A 14,313-nucleotide genomic window follows, 5' to 3' on the forward strand; every position below is an offset into this window, starting at 1 on the left:
GGGCTGGCTATTGCTGGCACCATCCACCTTTCGCTGCAGGGACAGCCAGGCCATCACCATCACTCGGGAGGGCAGGGATGCCCAGGGACCATGCCAGAGCCCTTGGGATGCACCGAGTGGCTTCGCCTTCCCCACATGACTTCTGCCACCATGGGCTGCAGAGGGGGAGCTGGTGACTTTAGGCAGCAGCTGGACAGGCAGCCAGCCAGCCATTTGTTAGCGAGCATTATCAGGGCCCTTTCACCTCTCCAGCTCCTCACCCCATGGGGTACCACTCTCTCCAGCCCCCTCAAGACGCAGGTTTCCATCAGCGGGACCATGACCCATCGCATTTCAGCATGCAGCTCTGCAGCCAAGCTCCAGCCATGCCTGTCTTGCCGTCCCTGCAGCTCTCCCAATGCCACCAGCATTACCCCAACACTCTAGCGGCTTTCTCCTGTGTTCAGCTCTGCTCCAGACCAAACGCATTCCTTACACAGATGTTTACGACAAAGCAGCAAGATGCTTTTTTTTTTTTAATACAAGAGCTGTGTATTTAAAAAATATACAATTTTTATTTTTAATTTCTACAGCATAACCCTGCGGGACATTTTTTGTAATGAACAGTGCAGGACTCTACCTAAACTAATCAATAAAACCTCCAAACTCCTGTGCTGCCCTCGGAGTGGGGATCAGGTTGTGGGGCCTCTGCCATTGCTGCTGCCCCTGGTATGGTGGCACCGGGTCGCCTCTTGTCCCCACTCGCTGGGCCAGGATGTTTGGAAAGGATGGAGAGGGAAAAGTGGGAGATGGATGCCAGCTCACACAGGCATCCCTGAATGGATTTTTTTTCCCCTCCCAGCGCTGAGGGTGCTGGTCTGCAACAGGTCATGTCCCCAGCATCTCTGCAGCCAGGTTCTCTGCAGCCAGGCCAACCCACTCAATGGTCCCCTTGGGGACAGGTGTCCTGATGTGTCCCTCCCCATCCCTCCCCCAGCTGCTCTTCTCAGGCAGTCCTAAATTGTTTTGGCTGAACCATTAAAGAAACGAAGGATGGGCTGGGCTCAGGAGTCTACCTCCCTGTCCGTGAGTATCCAGCACGCCCACTTCAGCATCGCCTTTGAGATCCTGCGAAACCAGACCAGGGGAGTCAGGGTGAGAAGGGACCCTCCTGGGGACACGCCGCCATGCACTGGGGCAGCCCCGTGACGAGGGGTAAGGCAGTTTGGGGACCCTCTGCTGGGAAGCAAGCAGTTGATGCCTGCACCCCATGGGGCCAGTCATGGGGAGAACAAGGGACGGCCGTACAAGGCCACTGCTGCACTGACCTGACAGATCTTATCTGCTTGCAGAGCTCAGGGCTCGGTGCATTGTATTTGTACTGGACCAGCTTCTCCTTCACGTACTGCAGAAGCAAACGGGAGGGTGAGGCTGGACACGCAGCCACAAAGCCCAGAGCACAGCCCCACCACACAGCCCGATACACTAAGAAAACTTTGGAGTCTTTCCCTCAATTGTTTCCTGCTCTTCCAATCTTATTTCACCTGGGGAGCTGGAAGGTGCTCCAGCAAGTGTTGGTTCCCACCCAGCTCAGGCTCAACACCATCTTCATCTAGTGCCCCAGATCCTCCTCTGCGAGGGTTGAGGCCACCACCTATGTCAACACTTGCTTTCAACTCCCAATCCTACCAGCCACATGAGGAAAGGCCTTGGGGATGGACACCAGCAGTTGGGGGACACAGAGAACCTTCCCAGGTACCACCCCCCAGGGACCCCACCAGCTGCTTCATCTTTACCGGCTGCAGAGCTCTGCGCTGCTCCGGCCTGGAGCTGGAGCCACATGCTGGAGATGCTTGTTCTTCCTCCTCCTCAGAGACCTCCTTTCCATGCCGCAGCCCTGTCTCCTCCTTTCTGCTCTTCTTCACGCCCCGTGGGCTCACAAGCTCCAGCCTCCTGCCCTTGTCTCTCCCCCTGCCCCATGGGCCACCTCGGGGATGCTGCTGCCCACTAAGGGCTGGCAGTGTCTGGTCATCTCCCACCAGCAGCTTCCTCTTGGCACCTGCAGCATCTTCTCCTTGGGTCCTGGCTTGAGCCGGACCATGCTTCAACGTATCTGGAGGGAAAGCTGTGCCACTGGAGTCTGCCTGCTCCCTGTGAGGCATCCCTTCAGGCAGGGATTGCAAGCAGCTGCTGGGCAAGACTGGAAGAGCCACAGAAAGAGACAGCAGGGTGGCCTGAGGGCCCCCAGCTACCTGCAGGCCTTGAGAAGGGCAGGGGGCACCGCAGGCTGCCTCTGCAGCTGACGCTGCCTGGGTGGTGCTGGTCTCCACTGGACTGGTATTGCCGTAGGAGTGGAGCAGGGAGGGAGAGGAGGTCTGCACCGGCTCTTCTGGGGGCAAGCCCTTGAGAGAGCCCTGGCTGCACAGTTCTAGCAAGTCAGGGGTGTTGCTGTCAGCAGCCACATCTTGCTGGGGCTTTGGTGAACGGTCATCTTGAAATGTCTTCTCTGGTAAGAGAAAATGCACAGTCAGCATGGGCAGGGGGCAGGCAGCTGGTGGTGGGACCTGCCCCAGCACGTTGGGCTGGGCAGGACGGCATCGGAGCTGGAATGATGCAGGCCCAGGGCAATGAGAATACTACAGCACTGCTTTTTTGGCCAGGGGAAAGCAAGCCAGCATCCAGGAGGAACTACATGGGAGGGGCTGTCTCCTGCCTGCAAGGCAGGCTGGCTGGCATGGGGCACGAGGACTCACCATCTGAAGAGTTCAGGGTCAAAGATATTGGTGGGAGCCTGTCCCAGGGGTTGTCCAGGGACCCCTCCGAGCTCTCCGACAAGGCTGTTGACTCGGTGGCTTCAATGATCAAGCTGGGGTGTTGATTTTGGCAAAGAAAGTGGTTGCCCGCTCCCAACCCTGTGGTGGCTACAAAGAACGGTGTATGGGATCTCAGAAAGTACTTGAGGGGAGCTCTGAGAGCCCTCTTCAATCAGAACTAGGGCGTACTCCAGCCAAGCTCCTTTCATGATCTCAGCCAGCCCCTGTAGCAGGCAGCAGAGAGGCACACGCTGCCCAGAAAGCAGGTAGGTAGGAGGAAGACCTTCTCCTACACCCTGCACTATCCAGGAGAGCAGTTCCCTTTGGCTCCTCCTCTACGTGGAGCTCCTGCAGGTACTTCTGCATCAAAGCTCGGTGATACCAAGCCCAGTGAGGTGTCACAAGCCCATCCAGGTGCTGAACCACAGCCAGCCAAGAGCCCACACTTGGGCAGGAGACTCAAGCTCCATGATGGCATCAAAGGGACAAAATCACTTGTGCTCGAGCACAATGAACCAAAGCTGCTCAGCTTCAGGAAGCTGCAGGAATGGGACTGTTCCCCGCCTGCTTAAGGCAAGGCTGGGAGTCCTGCACTCCCAAAGATCTGGCTATGCTGGTACCTCCTCCGCTCAATCCAAGGAGAAGATGGGCTAAGCCAACCGCAGAGGAAACTACTAAGAAGCTGGATGGGATCTGAAGGTCCTACTACTCACGGCTGGCTTGGGATACGCTTGTGTCGCCTGCCACTATCCTGTCATTGCTGCTCTTCCCGGGAGTTGCTTTGCTTTCACCTGCAATGAAAGGGGCAGGGCCGGTCACATTGCAGCACGCTGCACAGCCAGAGCAAATGAACTCTTCTCCCCACCCCAGAGAGCGCCTTGTTTCACATGTTTGGGAACTGAACGGCCCACCTGCCTACCCTGGGGCAAAGCCACCGCACTGACCTGCCTTGGAAGCATCACAAGCAACTGCCTCCTCCTCAGGAGGAATCACCAGGGTGTTGGCCGGGATCATGAAGACATCCTCACCCCGCTGAAATGAGACACGTTACATGGTTTTTCACTGAGTGGTCCCACTTGAGAAGCAGAAGCCCACCCATAACTAGCAGCTGAACATCTCTCTCTCAGCAAACCTCCAGCTCTGCCCGTCGCCCTTTCCCTTCCTCCTCCCACCCCTCCAGAGCACCATGAGCTGTCACAGCCCTGCCCCAGATGGTCACAGCAGCCAGAGTGACCTCGTTCTTGCGCTCTGCCTCCCACTGGGTGATGGGAACCTCGTCCTTCACCATCGCTGGTGCCTCCTTGGGCATCTGTAAATCCAAGCATTCCTCAGCATTTTCCTTCAAAACCTCCAGCTGGTTCTGTCCTATGGCATCAATCAGCTGAGAGATGGATGGCTCTGGAGAAAGAACATATGAATGTCGGTGGAGAAGACACCTTAATTCATGCAAGCCTTGCTTGCAAATGCTTTTACTTTGCTGCATGACTGTCATGTGAACCGAAACCTGTGCGAACAACACAAAATTCTGCATTTCCTTTGCTTGGAGAAACTATCTTTCCTTTCTCCACACAGGTCCTGGAGCAGCAAGTGAGCACAGGCATGCAATGGCCCATGCTGCTTTAGCTGTCAGCACCATCTTGTCCTGCTTTGGGCTTAGCAGCAGTGCCTTGTGAGATATGGTCAAATTTGTGCTGCCTCCGCTGAACAGGGACCAAGCTGAGGAGATCTAGGAGCCCCACCAGGCAGCAAGGGTATCACGTGTCCCCAACAACCATTTACCTGAGCTGGGAGCGTTCTTCAGAGCAAGACTCCTCCTGCAATGACCAAGGAGAAGAAAAGCAAGGTTAGGGCTGGGGCACACAAAGGCCAGCAGCCCTTTGCAGCTCTTGGTCACAGATCGAGCACCCTGGCTTGGGAGAAGCAGCTTGTGGAAGTAGCGGATTCCCCACTGGGTGCTGAATCCAGCCACTGCTCAGTATCCCAGTAATACCCACCAGGGAGCCCTGTTAGTGGAGACGGACTGATGGAGACCCCTGAGGATCTCCAGAGTTGGAGCTCCAAGCATGGTGTGAAGAACAAGCTCCTCAGCTCTGTTACATCCTAAGGCAGGGAGTCCCACAGGTTAACCAGGAGCTGTCAGAACCTATGCCTGCCCTTGCCAGCCTGGTTTAATCCCAGTCAGAGCCTGCATGCTCTCGTCATGGTGTCTGGATACATTCCCCAGCAATGGCCAGCCCTGTACTTACAGCCAAAGCTCCTTTATCTTCTGCAGCACAGAGGGCTCCTGGTTCCTGCAGCAAGAGAGAAGCTGGTTACCAATTCTCTCCAAATCTCCATGTTCCTTCACAGCTTGCAAGGGAGACAACTCCTCTTTCAAAGAGCGAGAAGTCCCCACCGCAACCAGGTCACACCAGGACTCCCAAGGTCAGCACTGCTCCGGGAAGATGAGGAAGCTCCCCCAGAGTAGAGTTCCCGGCCCACCCCATGGGCCATACCCGTCGGATGACTCCAACCTCTTCCTCTCCATTGGCAGCACGATGAACTGCTGGGCCACAATGTAAAACTCGCAGTCCTCCTGTGGGGAAACTGGAGCCCGTAAGGCACCTCTGCAGTCCAACCTCTGCTCCCACATCCCCCAGGGCCAGTGAGTGCCCACACACCCACCACAGCTCTGCCACCAACCCTCCAACCAACATGAGGGCCCCCTCACAAAGGACAACACCCTTCAACAGGGGGTTTGTACCCTCCTGCATCAGCTGATGGCTCTTCAAGAGCCCCACGCCAGGTCTGGGCCAGCCCAAGGCCACGGGGACACTCTTGAACCCCTGCAAGGGGACAGCAGGCAGCTCTGCCACCAGTGGTCCACGCAGGTCTCCTGCAGCCAGGTAGCCCCTGGGGGAGGTGCACCATATCCCCACAGAGGGCTCATGCCATCCCTCGCCCCAGTGCCCAGGCCAACTGCAACAGACCCTCCCAGGAGCTGCAGGGGAAGAGGAGAAAAGAAAGGCCACCCGCCATCTGCCTCCAGCTCCTGGGAGCAGCTCGAAGCAGGTAAGCATGCAGGAAGCACAGCAAGGTCAAGGAACAAGTTGCTTCCACCCATCAGAGCACTCACCAGCCTGGCCTCCTCCCGGAAACACACCGTGTACTTCTGCAAGACGATAATTCTGCAAATAAGGCTGGAGAGCCTGAGCTGCATGTGGCTGCTAGAAAAAGAGCAGAGCAGGAATGTCTTGGAGAGATGAAGAATGGAGCTGGACCACCCAGACATGTAGTGGGGCTCCCCCAAAAGCTACACCAACCACACTGGGGCATGCTGGAACACGTCTCAGCTTGAGCATCAGGGACCTGGTTCCTGCTGCTTACCCTTGGCTCTGCTACCAGCACCCCGCCAGTCTAGGGGTGTCCGAATAGGAAAACTGAGGAAAGCACTGAAGCAGCAGCCCAGGTTACCACGGTTAATACTCTGGCTCCTTTCACAAAGCCCACGGGCTCTTTAGTCCTTTCTAACCACATCTACAGGGCATCACAGCTTCTGCCACCGATCCCTTCCCATCCCAGCCAGCCGAAACTGGAGCACCGAGCACCCGGAGTTCTGGCTTTCTTCTCTTAGCAGCTCGTTCATGCAGACGTCCCACCCTGTGGTTGCTTTAGCTTAACAGAACCTGAAACAAGACCAGGCAGGAGCCCCACTAGCAGCTGTGGAGAACCACTGTCCCAGTCACAGCCGAGTTACGGTGGAACCCACTTTTCCTCCGCCTGCAGAGCTTCAGACGTAATGACGACACGGACGTAGTAGGACCCATCTGAGACCTGTAGGACGGCATCCTGGAGGACCCCAGGCTGGCCTGGAGCAGTTGAGTCACTCAAAACCTATCAAGAGATTGAGAAGGGGGCAAAAAAAGAAATCTCACTTACATACTTCCCCATGAACAAGGACAGGACACCGTGCCTGCTGAGAGCCTGGACTCTTAGAGGAGAAGGTCACCATTCACCATGAAGCCCAGTGGTAGTAACCCTTACGCCAAGGCCAAGGGGTCTGGTACGTGTCCATGCCTCCTGGCTGCACTGAGCAGGCCCCACACCAAGACAGAATAAGGGACACGTCACGTTGTGTGAGGGAGCAATCGAAGGCAAGGTGGGAGAGAAGCCACAACCAAGCACTTTTTTACCCAGCAAGAGAAATCCAGGCAAAAGGGGTCTGGGCAGGCTTGGGACACGTGCTCCTCTACAAAGCAGAAGGAAACAGGGAGCAGCAGTAACCAGCAGGATCACTACAACCCTTCCCTGCTTCTGAGTGAGGTTCCTGATGCAGCAGCCCTGAGCCTGTACTAAGCCACATCCATGCTGGGTCAAAGCAGCCCCTCAGGGAAGCAATAAACTGCTCCTCCAAGTCTCATACCTGCCTTCTCCATGGGCCAGGAGCTGTGGATCAGTCCTGGCCTGCCTCCATCCCTACAGCCCTGGGCTTCTCCCAGTACACCCCTACGGTTTGGTCAGACATCACAAATGTTGTTCACCTGACTGGTGATGTTGGGCCACAATGTACAAAGACGGGACATGAAAAGGCATGTCCCATCACGCAGGAATGCCACCTCCATTTGACAAGAGGCATGCATATGTCCTTTAATAAGTGCCCATCACGCTAAAAAGACCAGTCATCATCAGCTGGGACCTTCTGACAAGAAGAGCCTGCCAATCCCACTGCATAAAGTCCCTGCACAAGCCAACAAGGCTCGCTGCTGGGTTTAAGGATGCCCAAGCCACCAGGATCCTGTTCCCATAGGTGTCACAGCTCAGCCACCCAGCAGTTCCCACTGGCTGTGTCCCCTCACTCTGGTGGGAGAAGCCCAGCATGCAAGTGGCCAGTCCCACCACTTGCTCACTCGCTGTGGCCAACTCTTGATTCCCAGAGGAGGCAGAGTGGCTTAGCGCCCGCTGCAAAAAAAGCACCAGTACTGGCAGCAGGCAGGGCTGCTCACAGGACTGAGTAAAAAAAACAAGATAAAGGAGAGGCTAGGTTTGGAAGTTAAGTTCTGAAACAGATAGAGAAGGTAGGTGTAGCTGGAGCTCAGAGCAAGCTGGAGAAAGGCTCTGCTGCTCAAGATACGCTCCCAGCCTTCACTCATTGTGGAGGACTCGGGTGAGTGTAGATTGGACAGTGGTGAGGAAACTCTCCCCATTAATCCCTCGAACCATAGGGGGGATCCACTCATCCACCACTGGCTCTTCATCAGCATAAGAGAATCCCTGCTCGGCAGAGGGGACTGGGTCAAGTAGGGAACCAGTGATTTCACCACCTCCATGTCTTCAGATGGGATGGGGAACAGGACCACAGGGTCCTCTCTTGCTGCCATTTTTTTTCCCCATCTCATCTCTCCTGTTTAAATCACAATACCTATCTTTCTCCTTCCTGCTCCTGTTAGTGAGGAGACATCTGAGCTGCCTCACATATCTCCTTCCCCAAAAGACATTAGGAGATTGCTAACAACAATGCTGTCCATGGTGGGATGCTGCTAAGAGGACCCAAAGGCTGTGAAAGAACAGCAAACCAGAGCACTGCAGCTGGGTTTCTCCAGCATCCAGGTCACGACCGCAAACCATCCTGCCACAAGGCAGGAACCGTATGCCCTGCCTGTGCAGGTCTCGTCTGCTTGTGTACCCAGTTGCCTCACAGCACCTTCATCCAAACCCTCCAAGTCCACAGCTAATGACCAGCAGCACTGACTCTACTCAGTTGTTTTCCTTCTGCTTCCTTCCCACTGCCCATCAGGCCTCAAACAGGCAAGAGTCCTCTGACTGAAGCTCTCTCCTGCCATGTAGGATAGATCAAATGTCAAAGACATCTCCAGTGCTGCACAAATAGCTCTCCAGGCACGAAGCAGGAGCAGGTTTTGTGCCTCAGAGCCCCACGCCCTGCATCACCACACAAGAGGTTCTCCCAGAAGAGCCAACATCCAGGGGAGAAGGAGCTCGTGGTCCCACCAAGGCTCACCACCATACAGGATGAGGCTCCAGACACCTCAGCAGGTCTTGCTTTTGCCTCATGCTACCCACTGTCAGGACCACTCATCAAGTGGCATGGTACAAGAAGGATGGGATGCAAAGAAGAGGAGGAGCAAGTGCAAGGCTAGGAGGCAAGATGACCTTGGAGACCACAAACTCTTTGGATGACAGCAGGGCACACTACCAGATGTAAAAAAGTCAGCCAAGGCCACCAGATTTAAGCAACATTCCTCCACCTCAAAAAAAACAGTATCGGGGCCTTTGAGGAGGAAGGGTCACCCACCCACTGCCACTGAATTGGGAACTGCTGAACGCTTTCAGGAATTTGGATTTCAAACGCTGTTGGAGCACTTTAGGACAGTCCCTCTCGGTACCTACCCGCAAGACCTGCCCGGCCAGGAGATTCTCATTGGCATCCAGCTGCTCATAATTCACCAAGAGGTTGGCAATCCAAGGCTGCAGGACGTAGACTTGAGAAGACATATTCTTGTTCTCAGACACAAACCTACAGGAGAAGACATGAGGTACCATAAAAGTGGAACGCGTCAAAGTTCCATCCTCCCGGGAATGGTTTTGAACCCCAAACACAGCCCCAACCCCAGGAGATGGCTCAAATCCAGCCCAAATCCATCTGCTTCTCTGCAAGGACACCCCTCCTAAGGGAGCCATGCTGAGGAAGATTTGCTGCTGGGGGCACGCAGGTCCTGCAGCATCCCACTCGTATTGCAAAGCGGGGACATCAGCAGGCTCCAGAGCTGCGTGCAGACTGGGGCAGCCCTTTGGCAAGTCTCCCACCCAGATCAGGACATTTTTTTCCTCTCTTCCATATTGTTTATTACCCCCCAGTAATTATTTTCCTGTGCACAGGACTTAACCATCACCCTCTTAACTGTAAAAGGGGGAAGAGGTGTCTCTTTGCTGGATAAGGGCCATGCAGAGGGGCTGGGGACAGGCAGAGGTTTGGGGACAGGCAGGGTTGGGGATGGGCAGGGGTTTGGGGACAGGCAGGGGGCTGGGGACGGGCAGGGGTTGGGGACGGGCAGGGGTTGAGATGGGCAGGGGTTTGGGGACAGGCAGGGCTGGGGATGGGCAGGGGTTTGGGGACAGGCAGGGCTGCCGCGCCCAGCCGCCCCCCGGCTCACCTTGGGCTCCCCGGCTCACCTGGGCCCCAGCCCCTGCCGCCGCCCCGCCGCGCCCTCCGGCTGCTCCCGCCGGCCCCGCTGCTCCTCCGCGCCGGCCCCGCCGGGACAAGCTGCCGCCGCCGCCGCCGCCGCCGCCGCCGCCGCCATGGGCCCCGCAGCCAGGCGAGACCGGGCCACGACCCAGGAAGGGGAAACGGCGCCGGGCTGCCGGATCCGGGGCGGAGCGGCTGGCGGGGCCCGCCCGGAGGCCTGGGCCTGGCGCCATCGCCATTCCTGGCCCCGGGTCGCCGTGGCAGCCCCCGGATCACCACCCCAGCCCCAGCCCCATCCACAGCCCCAGCCCCGTTTGCACCCCCATCCCATCTCCAGCTCTCAGCAGGCTCCTTACTATCCTCCAGGCTTTTCCTGGGCACACACATGCTTTTCCCCATCTTTTGGCCGACTTCCTGTTACCGCTTCCCATTCGGTGGTTCATGCATGATGCCAAAAACGTCGCTGAAACCTTGTTTTCACGTTGTTGCTTTTGGTTTTGGCTCCAGAAGCTCTAAGCAGCCCCAGGTTCTCCCCAGGTTGTTGCCCACGGGAAGAAGCATCTTTCCACAATGGGCTGGCGCAAACTTTGCCTCCTCTTGAGGCATTAAAGCTGCTTACCTACTCAAATCTGGCAAGCAAACAGGGAAATGTTCAGGTGCATGCTGAAGGGACAGCAAACACCTCCTCTCACACAGGTCAGGGCTGAAATCAGGCCATGTACGTCGTGGATCCAACTGGTTGGTGTCTTTTCAGCCGCAGGCCACAGGCTGTGGCTGCATCAGTGGCCTTGAGTGCGGTGAAATGCCATGACAAGACGGATTAGTGCTACAAAAAGGAGTAGACAGCAGGGTTTGTTTTTAGAGAAGAAAAAATAATTTATTGGGATCTTTGCATAAGGTAGCACGTGCATGGAGGATCAAATCTCTTGAACAGCACGGCTGGTTACTGTCTAGATGCAAAGGTCCTTGTAGCAGCATCTACGGCTGGAGCAGGTGAGACTCCCAAAGCTTATACCCACCCTGCACGATCACCTGCCTGGTCTGTTGTTATTAATTATCTTAAACTACCTACAAAATATCTAACTTATCTTAAATATATCTTCCGCTGTTACAAACTCTCTGTGCACAGTTTGGGCGATACTGTAGCAGGAACACCCTGGGGAGCCCGTGGGGTGCCCAGATCTTCCCTGCAGGGTGTTCATCAGCATGTGGAGACACACAGGTGGTTCTTCTCCATGGACTTTAGGCACAGCAGGAGCTCCTGGGGGATCTTCAGTCCTGTCCTGGAGGGTTTCTAGCTTTTTCAGCTTGTTGTGGTGGCCAAGGGACACTCGCCTGTCCTGGCTGCTCCATCCGTGACCCTAGCTTTGGCATTGCACAAATTCAGGCCAACAAACTGCACTGTGCCGGCTCAGCAAGTCCACTCTTGCCTGCCTGACCTTGGGTGAGGGCAGGGACAGAGTCTGGTGTCCCAAGAGGGAGGGTGATGGTGGGAGGGGGCAGCTCAGTGCAAAAGCAGGGGTAGGGCTGGCTTTCAAAACAGAGTGGCTCAGGTTTGGTGGAGCAGGGAAGGTACAAAGAGCAGCTCTCCCGACATCCAGCCCAGGGCATTCCATGCCTGGGCAGGACATTCAGCTCCATTTGCGTCATTCCATGGCCGCCAGGAAAGGTGGATCGTGGGTATGGACCACAGCCAAGAGACTGGGGCACAGGCAGAGAGTTTCCTAGAGCCACGGGCTGATGCAAGCCCTCGTGGGAAAATGCGAGATAACCCAGTAGCAAAAGACACCTGCAGAGTCAAGGCAAGAGCAGTGCAGCAGCGGACAGAGCAGCATGGCAGGGCTTCGGGTCTGCTCCCTTCTGGTGACTGGGGCCAACCGGGGAATCGGCCTGGGGCTTGTCCAGCATTTCCTGGGGATGCCAAACCCGCCCAAGTGGGTCTTTGCGGCTTGTCGGGACCCCAAGGGACAGCGAGCGCAGGTGAGGTTGGGCTGGGACACAGCGGGTTGTGCTGGGGGGACAGGAGCGCTCGGTGCCAGGCACCAGGTTGGAGCAGGGAGGAGCTTGCAAAGGGCTCGAGGTGCAGCCGGGCACCCACGGCACAGGGCAGCTGGGCTGGGACGGCTGTGGGACCAGCTGTGCATGGGATATGCAGAGGGGACAGTGGTACATGGAGCGTGCGGGAGGCACGGAGCCCCATCTGATGGGAGCAGGGCAGCCAGAGCAGGGTGGTGGGTGCGAGGCGATACAGGGATGGAGCTGCAGCCACATGGGCTTTGCCTGGCTTTGCTGGCTGCGCCTCCATGCAGCCGGTCCAGCCTCTCCTCGCCCACGCTATCCCCTCTCTTGCAGGAGTTACAGAATTTGGCCTCCAAGCACCCCAACCTGGTCATCATCCCGCTCGGTAGGTGCCCCGAGGTGGGGTCCCTCACCCCAATTCCCTGGCAAGTGCCCGGGTGCTGCTCATACCCTGGGAGCCCCACACCAGGAGGGAGTCATGCCAATGGGCTGGTGCCTGTAGGGACACTGGGCATTGCCATTCCTCCTGCCCACGATCACCCCCAAGGGCACGTCCCTGGGAGAACACAGGGGGTCCATGCCACCATGGGGATGCTGACCTGCCCTGTGTCACCTCTGCAGAAGTCACCGACCCCACCAGCATCAAGGCGGCTGCAGCCAGAGTTGGGGAGCAGGTCGGGGGCTCAGGGCTGAACCTCCTCATCAACAACGCCGGAATTGCCAAGTTGAACTTGCTTGACACCGAGACACTGGAGGACATGACTCAGATTTACACCACCAACACAGTTGGGCCCCTGCTATTGGGCCAGGTGAGACCCTTACCCAAGCTGGGCTGTCCCAGGGGGCACAAAGGGCTGGCAGGACAGAGTCCTGCCTCCACTCTGGTGCCTGATGGGCTCCCGCTCAATGAGAAGCTCATGGAGCTGCGGGTTGGAGCTCAGGAGCTGGAGCCTGGTTGGCTGGGGCAGTGAGGAGGGAGGATGCTCTGGTGCTGGTGCCAATGCTGCCCACTGAGGAAGGAGCTGGTCCTTTCCCTTGTGCCACCTAGGTGCACATCCCTATCTCTTCTCCTTGCAGGTGTTCCTGCCCTTGCTGAAGAAGGCTGCCCAGGGGAGCTCGGATTCAGCGTTGAGCTGCAGCAAGGCGGCCATCATCAACATGTCCAGCTGTGGGGGCTCCATCACTTCTCCTGCTGGTTGGGATCTGATGCAAGTTGTCTCATACCGCTGCAGCAAGGTACCGCCACACTGTGCTGGGGACTGATTTGCTTCCCCTGTCCATGTCCCCTTGCAGCCCCCCTTCCCCTCCCACCGCCATCCCTGCCCTCTCTCCCCACAGGCTGCTCTGAACATGCTGACCAAGTGCCAGTCCCTGGGGTACCGGGAGCACGGAGTCCTCTGCGCTGCTCTGCACCCTGGCTGGGTGCAAACCGACATGGGGAGCTCTGTCGGACACATGGTAGGAGTTTGGGCCATGGTGGGTCCATCAGCCCCACCACACTGATTTCCCATGGGAGGGACTTGCTGTCCTGAGCCCCTGACCACAACCTCCCTGCCTGCCCCACTGCTGCCTGGGCAGCTCCACACTGCCCTGGCCCCGGGTGCCGGATGCCCCCTTCCCCTCGAGCCCCTGCTTGCCCCCTCTGCCCCGAGCTGGTGGCTTTCCCCTTGCCCAAAAGCAGCTCCTTCCCGTGGCCCAGGCCCCAGGGCAGCCCTTAGCCAGGCCTTGGGCATGGGCTGCCTCTCCCCCTCTGCCCCACAGCCTCCTGTGACGGTGGACGCCAGTGTGCGAGGGATGCTGAAGGTGCTCTCCTCCCTCTCTGAGAAGGACACCGGCACCTTCCTGGACTGGGAAGGGAAGGTCGTGCCCTGGTGAGACACCGGCCCAGCCTCCTGGCAGCTGGGCCCTGTGCTGCTGCTCCCCCCGCCTCATGTCCTCAATAAACCCCTGCCTGAGAGCCACCGGCTCTGCTTTGTGCTGCCAGCTTGTGGGGGCAGCCCCTTCCTGGGCGCCCCACTCTTTATCCCAGTCCGTGGTAGTGCCCACAGCTGCCTGCCCAACCCACAGCTATCACTGGCGTCCCCACAAGTGACAGCCTGCGGGTCCTGTGGCACCGTGACTGTCTGCTGGAGATGTCCCCTCCAGGAGGCACCAGAGCCAGGGCAGAGCCCCTCTCCTGGGAGGAGAGAGATCTTCTGACCATCCGCAGGGCTGGTGAACATCCCCATCACCTGCAGGGCTGGCTTTCCCTCTGCCCAGCTGCGGGACACCCCAAGGGCTACGCTCAGTCTGGGGTGCCCGGGGGGATGGGGGTCACAGGGA

The 14,313-nt window shown here is 57.5% G+C and overlaps 2 protein-coding genes across 4 annotated transcripts; one reads left to right on the forward strand and one right to left on the reverse strand.

Annotated features, from left to right (window-relative positions):
• Window positions 1-530: 530 nt before the first annotated feature.
• Window positions 531-10,205, reverse strand: ACD (ACD shelterin complex subunit and telomerase recruitment factor). Its single transcript, XM_086468814.1, has 15 exons — window positions 10,110-10,205; window positions 9,960-10,018; window positions 9,177-9,303; window positions 6,541-6,665; window positions 5,908-5,998; window positions 5,288-5,367; window positions 5,039-5,083; window positions 4,572-4,606; window positions 4,027-4,190; window positions 3,737-3,824; window positions 3,506-3,583; window positions 2,733-2,900; window positions 1,776-2,485; window positions 1,308-1,384; window positions 531-1,107 (listed from the first exon to the last, which is right to left on the reverse strand). The coding sequence occupies exons 1-15, from the start codon at window positions 10,203-10,205 to the stop codon at window positions 1,044-1,046; spliced, it is 2,007 nt and encodes a 668-aa protein (XP_086324940.1). The 3' UTR covers window positions 531-1,043.
• Window positions 10,206-11,805: 1,600 nt separating this feature from the next.
• LOC104339996 (uncharacterized) lies at window positions 11,806-13,866 on the forward strand. 3 transcript variants are annotated; one of them, XM_086469081.1, is made up of 6 exons: window positions 11,806-11,952; window positions 12,325-12,376; window positions 12,613-12,800; window positions 13,069-13,227; window positions 13,330-13,449; window positions 13,753-13,866. In XM_086469081.1, the coding sequence occupies exons 1-6, from the start codon at window positions 11,806-11,808 to the stop codon at window positions 13,864-13,866; spliced, it is 780 nt and encodes a 259-aa protein (XP_086325207.1). The 3 variants fall into 3 exon arrangements, with proteins under 3 accessions (XP_086325207.1, XP_086325206.1, XP_086325208.1); XM_086469080.1 differs by having other exon boundaries at window positions 13,330-13,437; window positions 13,714-13,866; XM_086469082.1 differs by having other exon boundaries at window positions 13,330-13,437.
• The last annotated feature ends 447 nt before the right edge of the window (window positions 13,867-14,313 follow it).

The sequence above is a fragment of the Leptosomus discolor genome, chromosome 8 (assembly GCF_034619465.1).
Source record: "Leptosomus discolor isolate bLepDis1 chromosome 8, bLepDis1.hap2, whole genome shotgun sequence".
NCBI lineage: Eukaryota > Metazoa > Chordata > Aves > Leptosomiformes > Leptosomidae > Leptosomus > Leptosomus discolor.